Source organism: Podarcis melisellensis (genome assembly GCF_964234715.1).
Source record: "Podarcis melisellensis genome assembly, chromosome: 2".
Lineage (NCBI taxonomy): Eukaryota > Metazoa > Chordata > Lepidosauria > Squamata > Lacertidae > Podarcis > Podarcis melisellensis.
In genome coordinates this window covers 105,826,211-105,839,894 of record NC_138529.1, presented here as the reverse complement: position 1 = coordinate 105,839,894, position 13,684 = coordinate 105,826,211, and the positions used below count along the sequence as shown (strand labels likewise).

The 13,684-nt window shown below is 44.6% G+C and overlaps 4 protein-coding genes across 4 annotated transcripts in view; 1 reads left to right on the top strand and 3 right to left on the bottom strand.

Moving 5' to 3' along the window:
- The window catches only part of LOC309359310 (olfactory receptor 2V1-like), a gene marked incomplete at its 3' end in the record, with an annotated part of 107,792 nt that overhangs the window by 10,044 nt on the left and 84,064 nt on the right, over positions 1-13,684 (bottom strand). The window lies entirely within an intron of this gene.
- Positions 1-13,684, bottom strand: part of LOC309365064 (olfactory receptor 2D3-like) — a 99,084-nt gene that overhangs the window by 4,806 nt on the left and 80,594 nt on the right. The window lies entirely within an intron of this gene.
- The window catches only part of LOC309365086 (olfactory receptor 2AK2-like), a 54,080-nt gene continuing 41,139 nt past the window's right edge, over positions 744-13,684 (bottom strand). Inside the window, exon 2 of the mRNA XM_081903229.1 lies at positions 744-824. The gene's annotated coding sequence lies outside the window, so the exon portion shown is untranslated. The remainder of the gene's footprint in view (positions 825-13,684) is intronic.
- Positions 10,707-11,639, top strand: LOC309359360 (olfactory receptor 2M5-like; the record flags this gene model as incomplete). Its single annotated transcript, XM_081892920.1, has 1 exon — positions 10,707-11,639. The coding sequence occupies one exon, from the start codon at positions 10,707-10,709 to the stop codon at positions 11,637-11,639; it is 933 nt and encodes a 310-aa protein (XP_081749046.1).

The window sequence follows — 13,684 nt, the reverse complement described above, 5'->3', positions numbered from 1 at the left end:
AAATCTCTTGGGAATCCATCACGGGCTATTTCAAATAGAAACTTTTGAAGAGTTCCATATATCTCAGAGTTTCCCTGAAGTGCTTCTTTGCAACAACTAACTACCTCCCAGAAGCAATGAACCTTATTAACTGAAACCTTTCCCCTTGAGGTTATTTTTTACAAAACAGTTTTAGTTTGTTAAAACAACAGCTCTTTAATGAACCCAATTAACATGTACCAATGGGTCTTGTTGAAGACTAAGACTATTTTCGCCCTGAGTAATGTAATTAAAGAAGTTTTAATGAGAGACTGAGTAGCACTTAGCAAATTAAAACTTGTTCAAAAGCAGAAAGACAGTTTGAACACGGAAGTTCGTTTATCTAAATTATCTTTTTTCATCTAAATTCAAATAAATTATTTTTTTACAACGGTAATGTCAATGGTGGTGACATAGCCAGAATACGGCAGCCGGAAATCACTGAAACGTCCGGAAAAATCTGAACATATGGCAACCCTACAAGAAACAAATAATAGTACTAGTTTTGATTCAGCTCCAGTTAAATGCTTCCATTGTACTTAGACTGTGGATCTGGTTTGCTTTGAACCCACCACCATTGACGTTACATGCTGGAAGTCTAGATTTTGGCGAATATCCTAAAAAAAAAAGCTCAAAAATGTCTCATTCATATATATATATATATATATATATATATATATATATATATATATATGCAGGTTTTGGTGTCCTCGGGTGTCTTCCCGTGTAAAAGTTGGGGTGTCTAGGCGACGTTTCGACGAGGTCTCACTCGTCATCTTCAGGCTGGTGCTTTCGGCTTCTTGTTACTGGAACAGAGCAGGATCTCAGTGTTTGAGTTCCTATAAATACTGTTGAGGGGGTGTGGTGTATAGCCTCCAATGTTCTGGGCAGAGAGGAAGTTCCCAGGCTAGTGTGCCTTTTCTTCTTTTGTTCCTTAATTACTTGAGGGATATCTTGAGTGATTTCTTGAGTGATATCCTGAGTACCACTTAGGTGGGTCATTAGGTGTGGATTAGTTGCTAAAGTCTTTGTGTCTTGACCTCTTGAACTTTGTGAAGAGTTTTTCTGAGAAGATGGCTGTACTGCACTTAGTTGTGCTCTGGCTTGGCTTCGTGTATAGGGGCGAGCTGTGGTTTTGTGGCCTGTGTCAGCCAGATCTGTGTAGGGATTGCAGGGGGGTGCAGCATCCGGAGGTGCCACCATGGTTTGGCTACTGGATGGTGTCTGTAATTTATCTGTGGAGAGGGTCCGGGTTTGGGTCTGGTGTGGTTGATTGGTGATGGCGTTCTGTGTGCCTCTGGATCTGGTGTCAGTTTTTGTGGGGAGGGCTAATTTCCAGATGTCTGGCAAGCGGGATGTGTCGTCACGCTTGTTCATGTTGTGAGGGTGTTTCTCTATCTCGATGGCTTCCATGATTATTCTCTTGTGGTGATGTTCCATGTTAAAGAGCAATTTGGAATCTGCAAAATTAATTTCGTGTCCTGTTTCTTTCATGTGTTGGAAAAGAGAGGAAGTTTTTTCTTCTTTTTTGACGGCATTCTTGTGTTCTGCGATACGTGCATTTATTCGTCTGTTTGTTTGTCCAATGTACGTGGCTGGGCAGACTTTGCAGGGTATTTCATAGACCCCTTGGTTTTCCAACTGGATTTTATCCTTGGGGTTTCTGAGGATATTGGCTATTTTTTGGTTGGTGCAAAAGGCTGTTTTGATATTGTGTTTATGGAGGATTTTGCTAATTTTATCTGTAGTGCCCTTGATATAAGGAAGGAGGGCCATGCCATTGTTTTCTTCTGTGTCTTGGTTTTTGGGGGGTGTTTCAGAAGAAAACAATGGCATGGCCCTCCTTCCTTATATCAAGGGCACTACAGATAAAATTAGCAAAATCCTCCATAAACACAATATCAAAACAGCCTTTTGCACCAACCAAAAAATAGCCAATATCCTCAGAAACCCCAAGGATAAAATCCAGTTGGAAAACCAAGGGGTCTATGAAATACCCTGCAAAGTCTGCCCAGCCACGTACATTGGACAAACAAACAGACGAATAAATGCACGTATCGCAGAACACAAGAATGCCGTCAAAAAAGAAGAAAAAACTTCCTCTCTTTTCCAACACATGAAAGAAACAGGACACGAAATTAATTTTGCAGATTCCAAATTGCTCTTTAACATGGAACATCACCACAAGAGAATAATCATGGAAGCCATCGAGATAGAGAAACACCCTCACAACATGAACAAGCGTGACGACACATCCCGCTTGCCAGACATCTGGAAATTAGCCCTCCCCACAAAAACTGACACCAGATCCAGAGGCACACAGAACGCCATCACCAATCAACCACACCAGACCCAAACCCGGACCCTCTCCACAGATAAATTACAGACACCATCCAGTAGCCAAACCATGGTGGCACCTCCGGATGCTGCACCCCCCTGCAATCCCTACACAGATCTGGCTGACACAGGCCACAAAACCACAGCTCGCCCCTATACACGAAGCCAAGCCAGAGCACAACTAAGTGCAGTACAGCCATCTTCTCAGAAAAACTCTTCACAAAGTTCAAGAGGTCAAGACACAAAGACTTTAGCAACTAATCCACACCTAATGACCCACCTAAGTGGTACTCAGGATATCACTCAAGAAATCACTCAAGATATCCCTCAAGTAATTAAGGAACAAAAGAAGAAAAGGCACACTAGCCTGGGAACTTCCTCTCTGCCCAGAACATTGGAGGCTATACACCACACCCCCTCAACAGTATTTATAGGAACTCAAACACTGAGATCCTGCTCTGTTCCAGTAACAAGAAGCCGAAAGCACCAGCCTGAAGATGACGAGTGAGACCTCGTCGAAACGTCGCCTAGACACCCCAACTTTTACACGGGAAGACACCCGAGGACACCAAAACCTGCATTCCTGTACCCGTGAAAATCTACGAAAGCATATATATATATATATATATATATATATATATATATATATATATATATATATATATATATATAATATGCTCAACCAATTTGGACAAAACTAAGAAAACCTCAGCAACTTTGGCCAAAAGACAACAACTTCAGTGTCCGGATTTTTACCTTCTGAAATAGAGCAACCCTGGTTTATTACATTTACCGTGTTGGTCTGGATATAGGCTATACTTTCAGCCCCAGACCTGGCTTGTATGAAACCTGAATGTAGCCTATAATTGCACTCTTGTGAGGCAGCAGTAAAAGGAATGGAAAGTACAATGCAACATCATGGACTGAATTTACTCTTGAGAGTTTTTTAAAGCCAAACCTAGTTGCCCACTCTCTTCTTTGCTCTGCTGGTCTTTATGTTCATCACGGTCCTCTCTGAAAACAGCCTCTTTCTCTGTCTGATCCAGGCGGATTCTGCTCTTCACGCCCCAATGTATTTTTTCCTTAGCCCGTTGGCCTTCATGGACATCTGTCAAACACTTGCCACTGGCCCTAAAATGGTTGTGGATTTTGTAAGCAAGATGAATGTCATTTCTCTGACTAGATGTTCAGCTCAGATATTTTTCACTCTGATGACGGGTACAGCAGAATGCCTCATCCTTGCAGCAATGTCCTATGGCAGGTATGGGGCCATATGCAAGCTTTTGCAACATCTGGTCCTTACTAGGAGGAATATCTGCCTGGCTCTGATAGCAGCGGTTTGGTTGGAGACCTCTCTGCAAGTCTTGGTGCCCGCTGCTTAGGAAAGAGTCAGAAAGTACTGGGCACTTGCTTCTCCCACTTGGTGGTGGTGGGACTCTTCTATGGGGCAGCTAGGCTCAAGTACCTGAGACACAAGGCATATCAGACACCATTCCAGGACAAAATAGTTTCAGTGTTTTGTACCATCATCATGTCAGTTTGCATTTCTTAGTGCAGAAAGGATTGATCTAATATGTAGATAGTTTCCTATTCTAATTCATTCAAGAGGGTTCTGGAAGCTACTGGAAGCTTCTCTGTGTGAGATAAGCAGAGGCAGAAAGGTTAACGATTGTTTAAACTAGGGGTAGGCAACCTAAAGTGCGGGGGCTGGATGTGGCCCAATCGCCTTCTCAGTCCGGCCTGCAGACTGTCCGGGAATCAGCGTGTGTGGTGTAGTGGTTAAGAGCAGTGGACTCATAATCTGGTGAACCGGGTTCGCGTCTCCGCTCCTCCACATGCAGCTGCTGGGTGACCTTGGGCTAGTCACACTTCTCTGAAGTCTCTCAGCCCCACTCACCTCACAGAGTGTTTGTTAATGGGGGAGGAAGGGAAAGGAGAATGTTAGCCGCTTTGAGACTCCTTCGGGTAGTGATAAAGCGGGATATCAAATCCAAACTCCTCCTCCTCCTCCTCCTCCTCCTCCTCCTCTTCTTCTTCTTCTTCTTCTTCTTCTTCTTCTTCTTCTTCTTCTTCTTCTTCTTCTTCTTCTCATGAGTAGAATGTGTCTTACCCATGCCTACCCATGGTTTGATGCTTGATGGTTTCACAGGCACAAAGTTTAGTTCAAAACGAAACTCTTTACAGATAAACTTTTGAAGAGCACTCTCTTACAAACCAAGTCTTATGTAGGCTTTCCCCACCTAGAATAGCTATCAGAGCTCTAGCCAGAAACACACACTCAGCGCCTTCAAGCATTTAGCTAACCTTACTCACAAAGTGAAACCTTGTGCGCCTGTATCATCCTTATATGATTGTTATGCTGTCAGCATGTAACCTAAATTCTAGTCTTTCTCTCCTGACTGGTTGATTGTCTTGCCAGCTTTCATTGGTTGCTGGGTCACCAAGAGGCAGCCCCAAGGCCTGTCTGTCACACTCCCAACTACATTCTGATCACCTGCAGAGGTCTCCTTCAATTAACTAGGAGAAACTTTGGGTTTGCTTATGTGTACATTGCGCCATGTCTCTTAGGTTATGGATAACCACTCAAAGGTTGGTTCCACACTTAGTCATACACAGAGTAGGCTCACTGAAATCAACCATTCATTTCAGAAATGAACATTTATTTCAGAAACCAATGTTTATTTCAGAGGGCGGTATTCAACTCCTCGCATGTGCCGAATGACTTCTGCTTGCATCACAGTGTGCCAGTATTGCTTTGTTCAGAGAACAAATCTAAGCCTGATTTGTATGTAGCAGAAATGGTCTCACATTTAAGCTTTTAACTTTAGTTCCCTCTGTAACAACGGCCATGTTGGGGGCAATTCCCCTTCCTATCAGCGCACAGAAAATCTAGGGTTGAAGGTTCGTTCTTTAGGCCCATAGCAAATACGTTTCCTTTAATTGGGAGTTAAATTCTTGGTTGAGCTTTACAGAGGAGAAATAAATTATAATAACGTTGCAAAGTGAAAATGTTGATCTTTGATACAGAGCTGAGAAACCTTAATAAAATCACCTTTATATAAATTGATGGTGGATAGATGGATAGAGAGGAAAAATATTCCTCTTTCTGGATGCTCAGAACTTTTGGGCTTCCAATGAAGCCAAATGTTGGAAGAATCAGGGCGGATTAAGAAAGTACGTCTTCACCCAGCGCGTAGCTAAACTGTGGAACTTGCTCCAACAGTGATGATCACCACCGTGGATGGCTTTAGACAAGTGTTGAACCAATTCATGGAGGAAGTTTTTGATGGTTGCCAGCCATGCTGGCTATATGCTGCCTCCACAGTTGGATTTTGAAGAAGAGGAAGACGAAGAGTTTGGATTTGATATCCCGCTTTATCACTACCCTAAGGAGTCTCAAAGAGGCTAATAATCTCCTTTCCCTTCCTCCCCCACAACAAACACTGTGAAGTGAGTGGGGCTGAGAGACTTCAGAGAAGTGTGACTAGCCCACAGCAGCTGCATGTGGAGGAGCAGGGAAGTGAACCCGGTTTACCAGATTACGAGTCCATCACTCTTAACCACTACACCACACTGGCTCTCACAGTTTGAGTTTGGTGGAATAGTTGAGAAACGGCCCTTGTCAATTCAGTACAGTCCTACTCTAGAATATCGTGTGAAGAGACCCGAAAGAAAGAAAAATGGCGTTGGGAATACTGAAAATTAAGGGAATCCCAGACTGATTTTGCAAATGGACAGATTCCATGTCACTTAGAGAAGTCCCTTCATATTTGTTAACAGATGAATGCAGAAGCATCTCAATGAACACCCATGTGCTATGCTATGGCAAGCTGCCTTAAAGTGCTAAATCCTTTCGAGATGCTTGCCACTACGGTCAACACCTCATTAATTGAAGACTGGGGATCAAATTCCCGAAAGCCAGCAATCAACCAGAATGTCCTACTGGAACCTACATTGTAAATCTTGCGTGGCTTTAGTGATGCAAACGCCAGTCTCAATTTAGGACTGATCAAAGTAACAGAAAACAGTTTTCCTCAAGGGATTTCACCCTGGTCACAATAGAACTAGAAACTATAAGTAATAAGCACCAGTTTCTACCCAAAGGACTCATGTCATCTGCAAGGGAGCTCAGCTCTGTTTCGTGCAGTATTTAGATGGAATTGTGTCTAAGACCTTTCAGCCCCCCAGAGTCGCTGATGTCAGATCTCTGGCAGAAACCTTCCTACCTTTCGTTCAATAGGTTGGTGTGATGAAACAGGCAGAAGGTACATTACAAGGAGAGAGTGCCTGTCCACAGGTTAGCTCTCTGATGCTTTATGCAAGGTCTGTATAGAAGCCTGGATCTGCTTGGTCCATAGTAATCCATCTAAGCTGTGTCCTTTAAGGAGCTAATTGTGTTTGAATACTGGAAATCTAGCTCTTTAAGGATCTAAACGGTTCTCTTTCTGCTAATATAGGAACACATGAAGGTATGTGCTTTTTTTGGTTATTGCTGTTGCGAAGGGTGGATCTGAACCACCCAAGTCCTATGATGAATGGTTGAAAGCCTTGGGGCTGTTTTGCCTGGAAAGGAGAAAGTTATGGGGACAAATCATAGCTGTCTTCAGAGATGGAAGGGACCCAATGGTCATCTAGTCCAACCCCCTTTACTCCTCACAGAGTTACAGCTCTTTCCCACCCTTAACAAAGTACAGTTTCCAGGAATCAGTGGAGGAATTCATCTGCTTTAAATGTATGGTGAGCACGCAGCTTTAAGCAAGTGGCTAGCTCTTCTACAGAAATTAATGGAACATGTGGTTGGTGTGATAGCTCAGGCAGTAGAGCATGAGAATTTAAATCCCAGAATTGCCCACATTGGGCAAAAGATTCCTGCAGAAGCCATCCTAGTTTCTGATTTGATCCTAGACTGTCCCACTTTTCCTTAGGTAAAGGTAAAGGGACCCCTGACCATTAGGACCCCTGACCATTAGGTCCAGTCCTGGCCGACTCTAGGGTTGCGGCGCTCATCTCGCTTTATTGGCCGAGGGAGCCAGCGTACAGCTTCCGGGTCATGTGGCCAGCATGACTAAGCTGCTTCTGGTGAACCAGAGCAGCGCACGGAAACACTGTCTACCTTCCTGCCGGAGTGGTGCCTATTTATCTACTTGCATTTTGATGTGCTTTCGAACTGCTAGGTTGGCAGGAGCAGGGACCGAGCAATGGGAGCTCACCTCAGAGTGGCTGGGCAACCCAGTAAGATGTATGCAGTATAAATAGAAAAATTATCGTTACAGTGGTACCTCGGGTTTCAGTTTACAGACGCTTCAGGTTACAGACTCTGCTAACCCAGAAATAGTACCTCGGGTTAAGAACTTTGCTTCAGGATGAGAACAGAAATTGTGCGGCAGCGGAGCAAGGCCCCATTAGCTAAAGTGGTACCTCAGGTTAAGAACGGACCTCCAGAACAAATTAAGTTCTTAACCCGAGGTACCACTGTATGAAATGGGACTTCCCTATTGTCACTGGATAAATGTTGGAGGGTATGGACTAGATTGCCCTTGTGGGTCCTTCTATGATTCTATGATAAAAATACCCAATGGCTTGATAGCACCCGTTATGATTTCTCTCTGAAAATGAAGCTTCTTAGCCCAGATCTAGAAATCCTTCACAGGCATGTCATCTCTCCTTCCCATTCATTCCACTGACACTAAGGTTGCCATTTGACCAGGGAAAAAGCAGACGAGCCTGCTCCTGTGTCTTAAAACTCAGCAATAATGTTGCTAATATCAGCAGCTTGGTGGCCGTAAAATACCCTGGCTTTGTGAAAATGCATAATAAATATAAAAAGTATTTTTAAAACTCTCGTTGAAACCCTCCTCCATTGGATTGAATGAGGATGGGAAGGTCATGCAGACAAAGCAAGGGCTGTGGACTGTGGGTTGTAACACTTCATCGGTAATATTGGGAGACTAGTTTCATACATTTGCACTTTCTAAAAAGAGCTATACCATCACCACTGTGGAAATTCTGTATATATCTTAGAAGATAAAGGTAAAGGGACCCCTGACCATTAGGTCCAGTCATGACCGACTCTGGGGTTGCGGCACTCATCTTGCTTTATTGGCCCAGAGAGCCAGCGTTTCTTCACAGACAGCTTCTGGATCGTGTGGCCAGCATGACCAAGGCGCTTCTGGCGAACCAGAGCAGCGCACGGAAACGCCGTTTACCTTCCTGCTGGAGCGGTACCTATTTATCTACTTGCACTTTGACGTGCTTTTGAACTGCTAGGTTGGCAGGAGCAGGGACCGAGCAACGGGAGCTCACCCCATCACAGGGATTCAAACCACCGACCTTCTGATCGGCAAGTCCTAGGCTCTGTGGTTTAACCCACAGCACCACCTGCGTCCCTCATCTTAGAAGATAGGAAGCTACTTTATACCCAGTCAGACTATTGGTCCATTAAGCTCACCATTGTCCACACTGGCTGACTGTTGGAATCGGGGGATGAAAAGCCAGCTGGCTTGGCCCCAGCTGGAGTGTCTCCCCTCTCAGCCTTGCCGCTGCGGAGATCCATTGATCTCTGCTCCTCCGACGTGCGTCTGTGACTCAAGCTGCCATGCAGGCTTAAGCACACACTACTCAGCAGGGTAAACAGCACAACAGATCAGGCTTGAGGCATGGATACGATACTAAACTACGCATTTATTCTACATAAATCAGGACAAAGAGAACATGGCTTCTCTCCCTGCCGTTCTTCTCAGAGAGAGAAAACAAAAGCAATACAGAGCGGAAGTTCTGCTCACGCCAGCAATCTGTGCTGGAATGTAAACAGACATGTGAAATGTAACAACCCACATATCTGCATCAAAGGATGGGATGGAATTCCCAACACTGACAGCAGGGCTTCAGACAGGGCAGTCTCTCCCAGCCCTACTGGAAGATGCCTGGGATTGACCCCGGAGATGCTCCACCACTGAGCTGCAGCCCTGGCCCAGCACACTTAGGAAATTTCTGAATGGAGATCTATGAACTTGCTGGAAACTACCATCAGCACCGTTCCATTGATATCCAAATACAGTAGTACCTTGGGTTAAGAACTTAATTTGTTCTGGAGGTCTGTTCTAAACCTGAAACTGTTCTTAACCTGAAGCACCGCTTTAGCTAATGGGGCCTCCTGCTGCTGCTGCGCCGCCACTGCACGATTTCTGTTCTCATCCGGAAGCAAAGTTCTTAACCCGAGGTAATATTTCTGGGCTAGTGGAGTCTGTGACCTGAAACATATGTAACCTGAAGCGTATGTAACCTGAGGTACCACTGTATCTTTAAGTTACAAGTGCTACAAGGCTGTGTTAGCATGGTTGTGTCTGACATTGGTGGGGGGTCAGAGGAAGACCTTGTGCCTTTTAAAATGTTGTTGTTGTTTGAAATGTCCACATAAAAAACATTTAACCTGGGCCCCTCCAGAATTCTGATGTTTTGCTTTGCTTTGCTTTGCTTTGCTTTGCTTTGCTTTGCTTTGCTTTGCTTTGCTTTGCTTTGCTTTGCTTTGCTTTGCTTTGCTTTGCTTTGCTTTGCTTTGCTTTGCTTTGCTTTGCTTTGCTGGTGCATTCCACAATATGCCATTGATGTGCTCATTGTGCATTTGTTGTGGTGGGTTCATTCTTCTGTCATGCTCCCCCAATGCTATTGCAATATTGCGTCTGATAGAGCGTCTCCACCCCCATCGTTGAAGCCGGACACTGAGGTCCAGCGCCAAGGGCCTTCTGGAGGTTCCCTCACTGTGAGAAGCGAGGTTACAGGGAACCAGGTAGAGGGCCTTCTTGGTAGCGGCGCCCGCCCTGTGGAACGCGCTCCCGTCAGATGCCAAGGAAATAAACAACTATCTGACATTTAGAAGACATCTAAAGGCAGCCCTGTTTAAGGAAGGTTTGAATGACTTTTGTTGGAGTCCGCCCAGAGTGGCTGGGGAAACCCAGCCAGATGGGCAGAGTATAAATAAATTATTATTATTATTATTATTATTATTATTATTATTATTATTATTATTGGAGGAGCACCCTTGCACCACTGAGCAATAAAAGTGGAACAATAACCCCCCCCCCCAAAGCAAACCTTTGTGGTAGGCAAAATTTCAGCAGGAAGTTATTGGACGTGCACCAATTGCAAAGGATGTAGTATGACCACCCAAAACCTTTTGCACCAACAAAGAGTATTGAAAGTGAGATAATGTCTAACTTCCCCATCACGAGCCCCCAAATCATCATTAATACACAGCCAAAAAAAAGCAAAAAGCAAAAAAACCTGGCATTCTGTGAGTTCCATCTCCTTAAATCTTATCCTTTTGTCCTCAGCTCCACCCCAAGGAAGAGGCAATGGCTCATGAAAATGCAACATTCTGGACAGAGTTTCATCTTGTGGGGCTTCTGCATCTAAAGGCCCCCACCTTATTTTTTAGCATCGTTCTGTTGATGGCTTTCATTGCTCTGCTGGGAAACTGTCTCCTGCTCCTCCTAATCCAAATGGACTCCTCGCTTCATACTCCAATGTACTTTTTCCTTAGTCAACTGTCCTGCATGGATATGGGCCAGATCCTCATTGTGGTCCCAAAAATGTCTGTGAACTTTTTAACGCAGAGGAGCACTATTTCGCTCGGCGGTTGTGTGGCCCAGATCTTCCTCACTCTGACCATGGGGAGCTCAGAGAGCCTGGTCCTGGCCGTCATGTCTTACGACAGGTACGTGGCCATCTGCAGGCCCTTGCAGTACCCAATCCTTATGCGGAGAACCATCTGCTTCATCATGACTGTTGGGATCTGGTCTACAGCAATGCTGATCATCATGGTCATTGCGATTTACATCCACTCTCTGCCGTACTGTGGCTCGAACGTGATCGACCATTTCGTGTGTGAGTTCCCGGCTTTGCTGAAGCTGTCCTGCGCTGACACCTCTGCCTTTGAGATCGTGGTATACCTTGACAATGTGGTCGTAATCCTCTTCCCCATCTTAGTCATTGTTTCCTCTTACGTCGCCATTCTGGTGCAAGTCTTGAGGATGCGCTCATCCGAGGGAAGGCACAAGGCTTTAGGGACTTGTCTGTCCCATTTATGTGTCGTGGGCATATTCATTGGGGCATCTATGCTGACCTACACCACCCCTATGAACTCTTACTCAGCGCAAAGGGCCATGATCTACTCGGTCTGCATTACTGTCGTCCCCCCAATGCTCAACCCTTTTATTTACAGCTTGCGCAACAGGGATGTCCTAGCAGCTTTGCGGAAGCTCTTTGTGAAATGCGCAGCGTATTAACGGTGCCTAGAGAGGCAACAAAATTTCACACTCGTTCAGTTTTCGAAATAAATATTCAAGGTTTTAAGGTAGAACCACGACACCATGTCAAATGCCTTTGCAACAATGGGTGGGGAAGAACAATCAAGAATACATGTCCATACTGATATGGTACATTTGCTTACAAAATTATAGGAATCACTCAGTTTCCACGGCAAATCTTCTTTACCTTGTTATCTCTTAGACAAAGGTGGACCTTCAGATCTTGTCAGACTAGACTGCAGCTTCCATCATCCCTGCCACTTGGCCATGGGGGGCCAGTGTGGTGTCATGGTTAGTGTGTTGGACTTTGAGGGTTGGAATCCCCACTCAGCCATGAAGCTCGCTGGGTGACCTATGGCCAGCCACTGTCTCTCAGCTTAACTTACTTCATAGTGTTGCTGTGAGGATAAAATTGGTGGAGGGAGAGAATCATGTCCACTACCTTGAACTCCCTGGATAAAAGTTGGGGTATAAATGCAATAAATAAACGAAACAAATAAAATGAATGTATGTGGGCAGAAAGACAGCAAAATCTGGAAGATAGAAACATAGAAAGAGAAGGGCTGAAGCAGTAAGGTATCTCACAGGGTCTAATTCAGGTTGATTAAGGGTGTTGACTTGTATTAGAATGACACAGCAGTTCTAGGGATCAATACAGCTATTTCACTGCCGGTAAAGTCCCTTTATACAGCAGCCAATCCTTCAGAAACACAAGAGTCTAACTGAACTCTTTTTAAATCTATAGCGTCCTCCAGCTCTCTGCGATGCACATCACGCTTCTTGCTCAGAGTAAAACCAAAGCACACACAGAGATCTGGGGCATGTGCAAAGTTCCAGTTGCACTGAGCTCCAGCTCACCATTTTATCTTCTGTAACCATTTTGGCAGATTTTATCCTCTGCATAGCTGTTTTGGCATTTTGTAAGACTAAACAGATTTCTACTTTGTCCAAACAGGGACTCAGCAATCATGTGCTAATTCCCCCTAGGAATTAAGGAACAATGCAACAACCCCATGTCATAGCATGACTCAGGGCACATAATCTTGAAATAGCATGCCTACTTGGGGTGTGGGCGGTGCTGTGGGCTTGCTGATCGGAAGGTTGGTGGTTCGAAGCCCCATGACAGGGCGAGCTCCCATTGCTCTGTCCCAGCTTCTGCCAACCTAGCAGTTTGAAAGCACACCAGTGTGAGTAGATAATTAGGTACCACTGTGATGGGAAGGTAAACAGCATTTCCATGCACTCTGGTTTCTGTCACGGTGTTCCGTTCTGCCAGAAGCAGTCATGCTGGCCAAATGACCTGGAAAGCTGTCTGTGGACAAACGCCAGCTCCCTTGGCCTGAAAGAGAGATGAGCACTGCACCTCATAGTCACCTTTGACTGGACTTAACCGTCCAGTGGTCCTTTACCTTACCTTCTACCTTTACTTGTTAATCCAGATTTATACACATGTGGGTTAATGTGTCACTAGGGCATGTCACATTAATATGCCTAAATGCTTGTCATTTCAATTTCAATGCCTCCATGCCACCAAATGCTAGAGCTTTTGAGATCTGTGGTACAACCTCCAGTTTTCTCATTACTTCCTTACCCAGGGCATTGGTATCACCCACTAAAACTCAGCAAAAGTCTTAATTATCTAGTATCCAAGCCAGAAATGGGAAAATAATATCCAGGACATTTTTCTTCCTATTAGCAAGCGTTAGGCATAAGTGAAATAATATGGCCCTGGACTCAAGCCAGTGAAGTCCTTACAAATTGCATCAGCTGATGAGTTTGTTCTGACTTTAATCCCTAAGGTGTGAACTTTTCCAACTTCAGTAATCCCTAAGGCTGAAAGTTGAATAAAACTTACAGTTAAAGTTAACCCTTACAGTGTTATTCCCTTACAGTGCGATTCTAACTATGTAACTCAGAGAAGTTAAGTCCTATTGAATTCAGTTGGGGTATTTCTCCCAGGTAAGAAGGCTTAGGATTGCAGCCTACTGGCTAATGATATAATAGCCAAAATATATTTTAGGCCT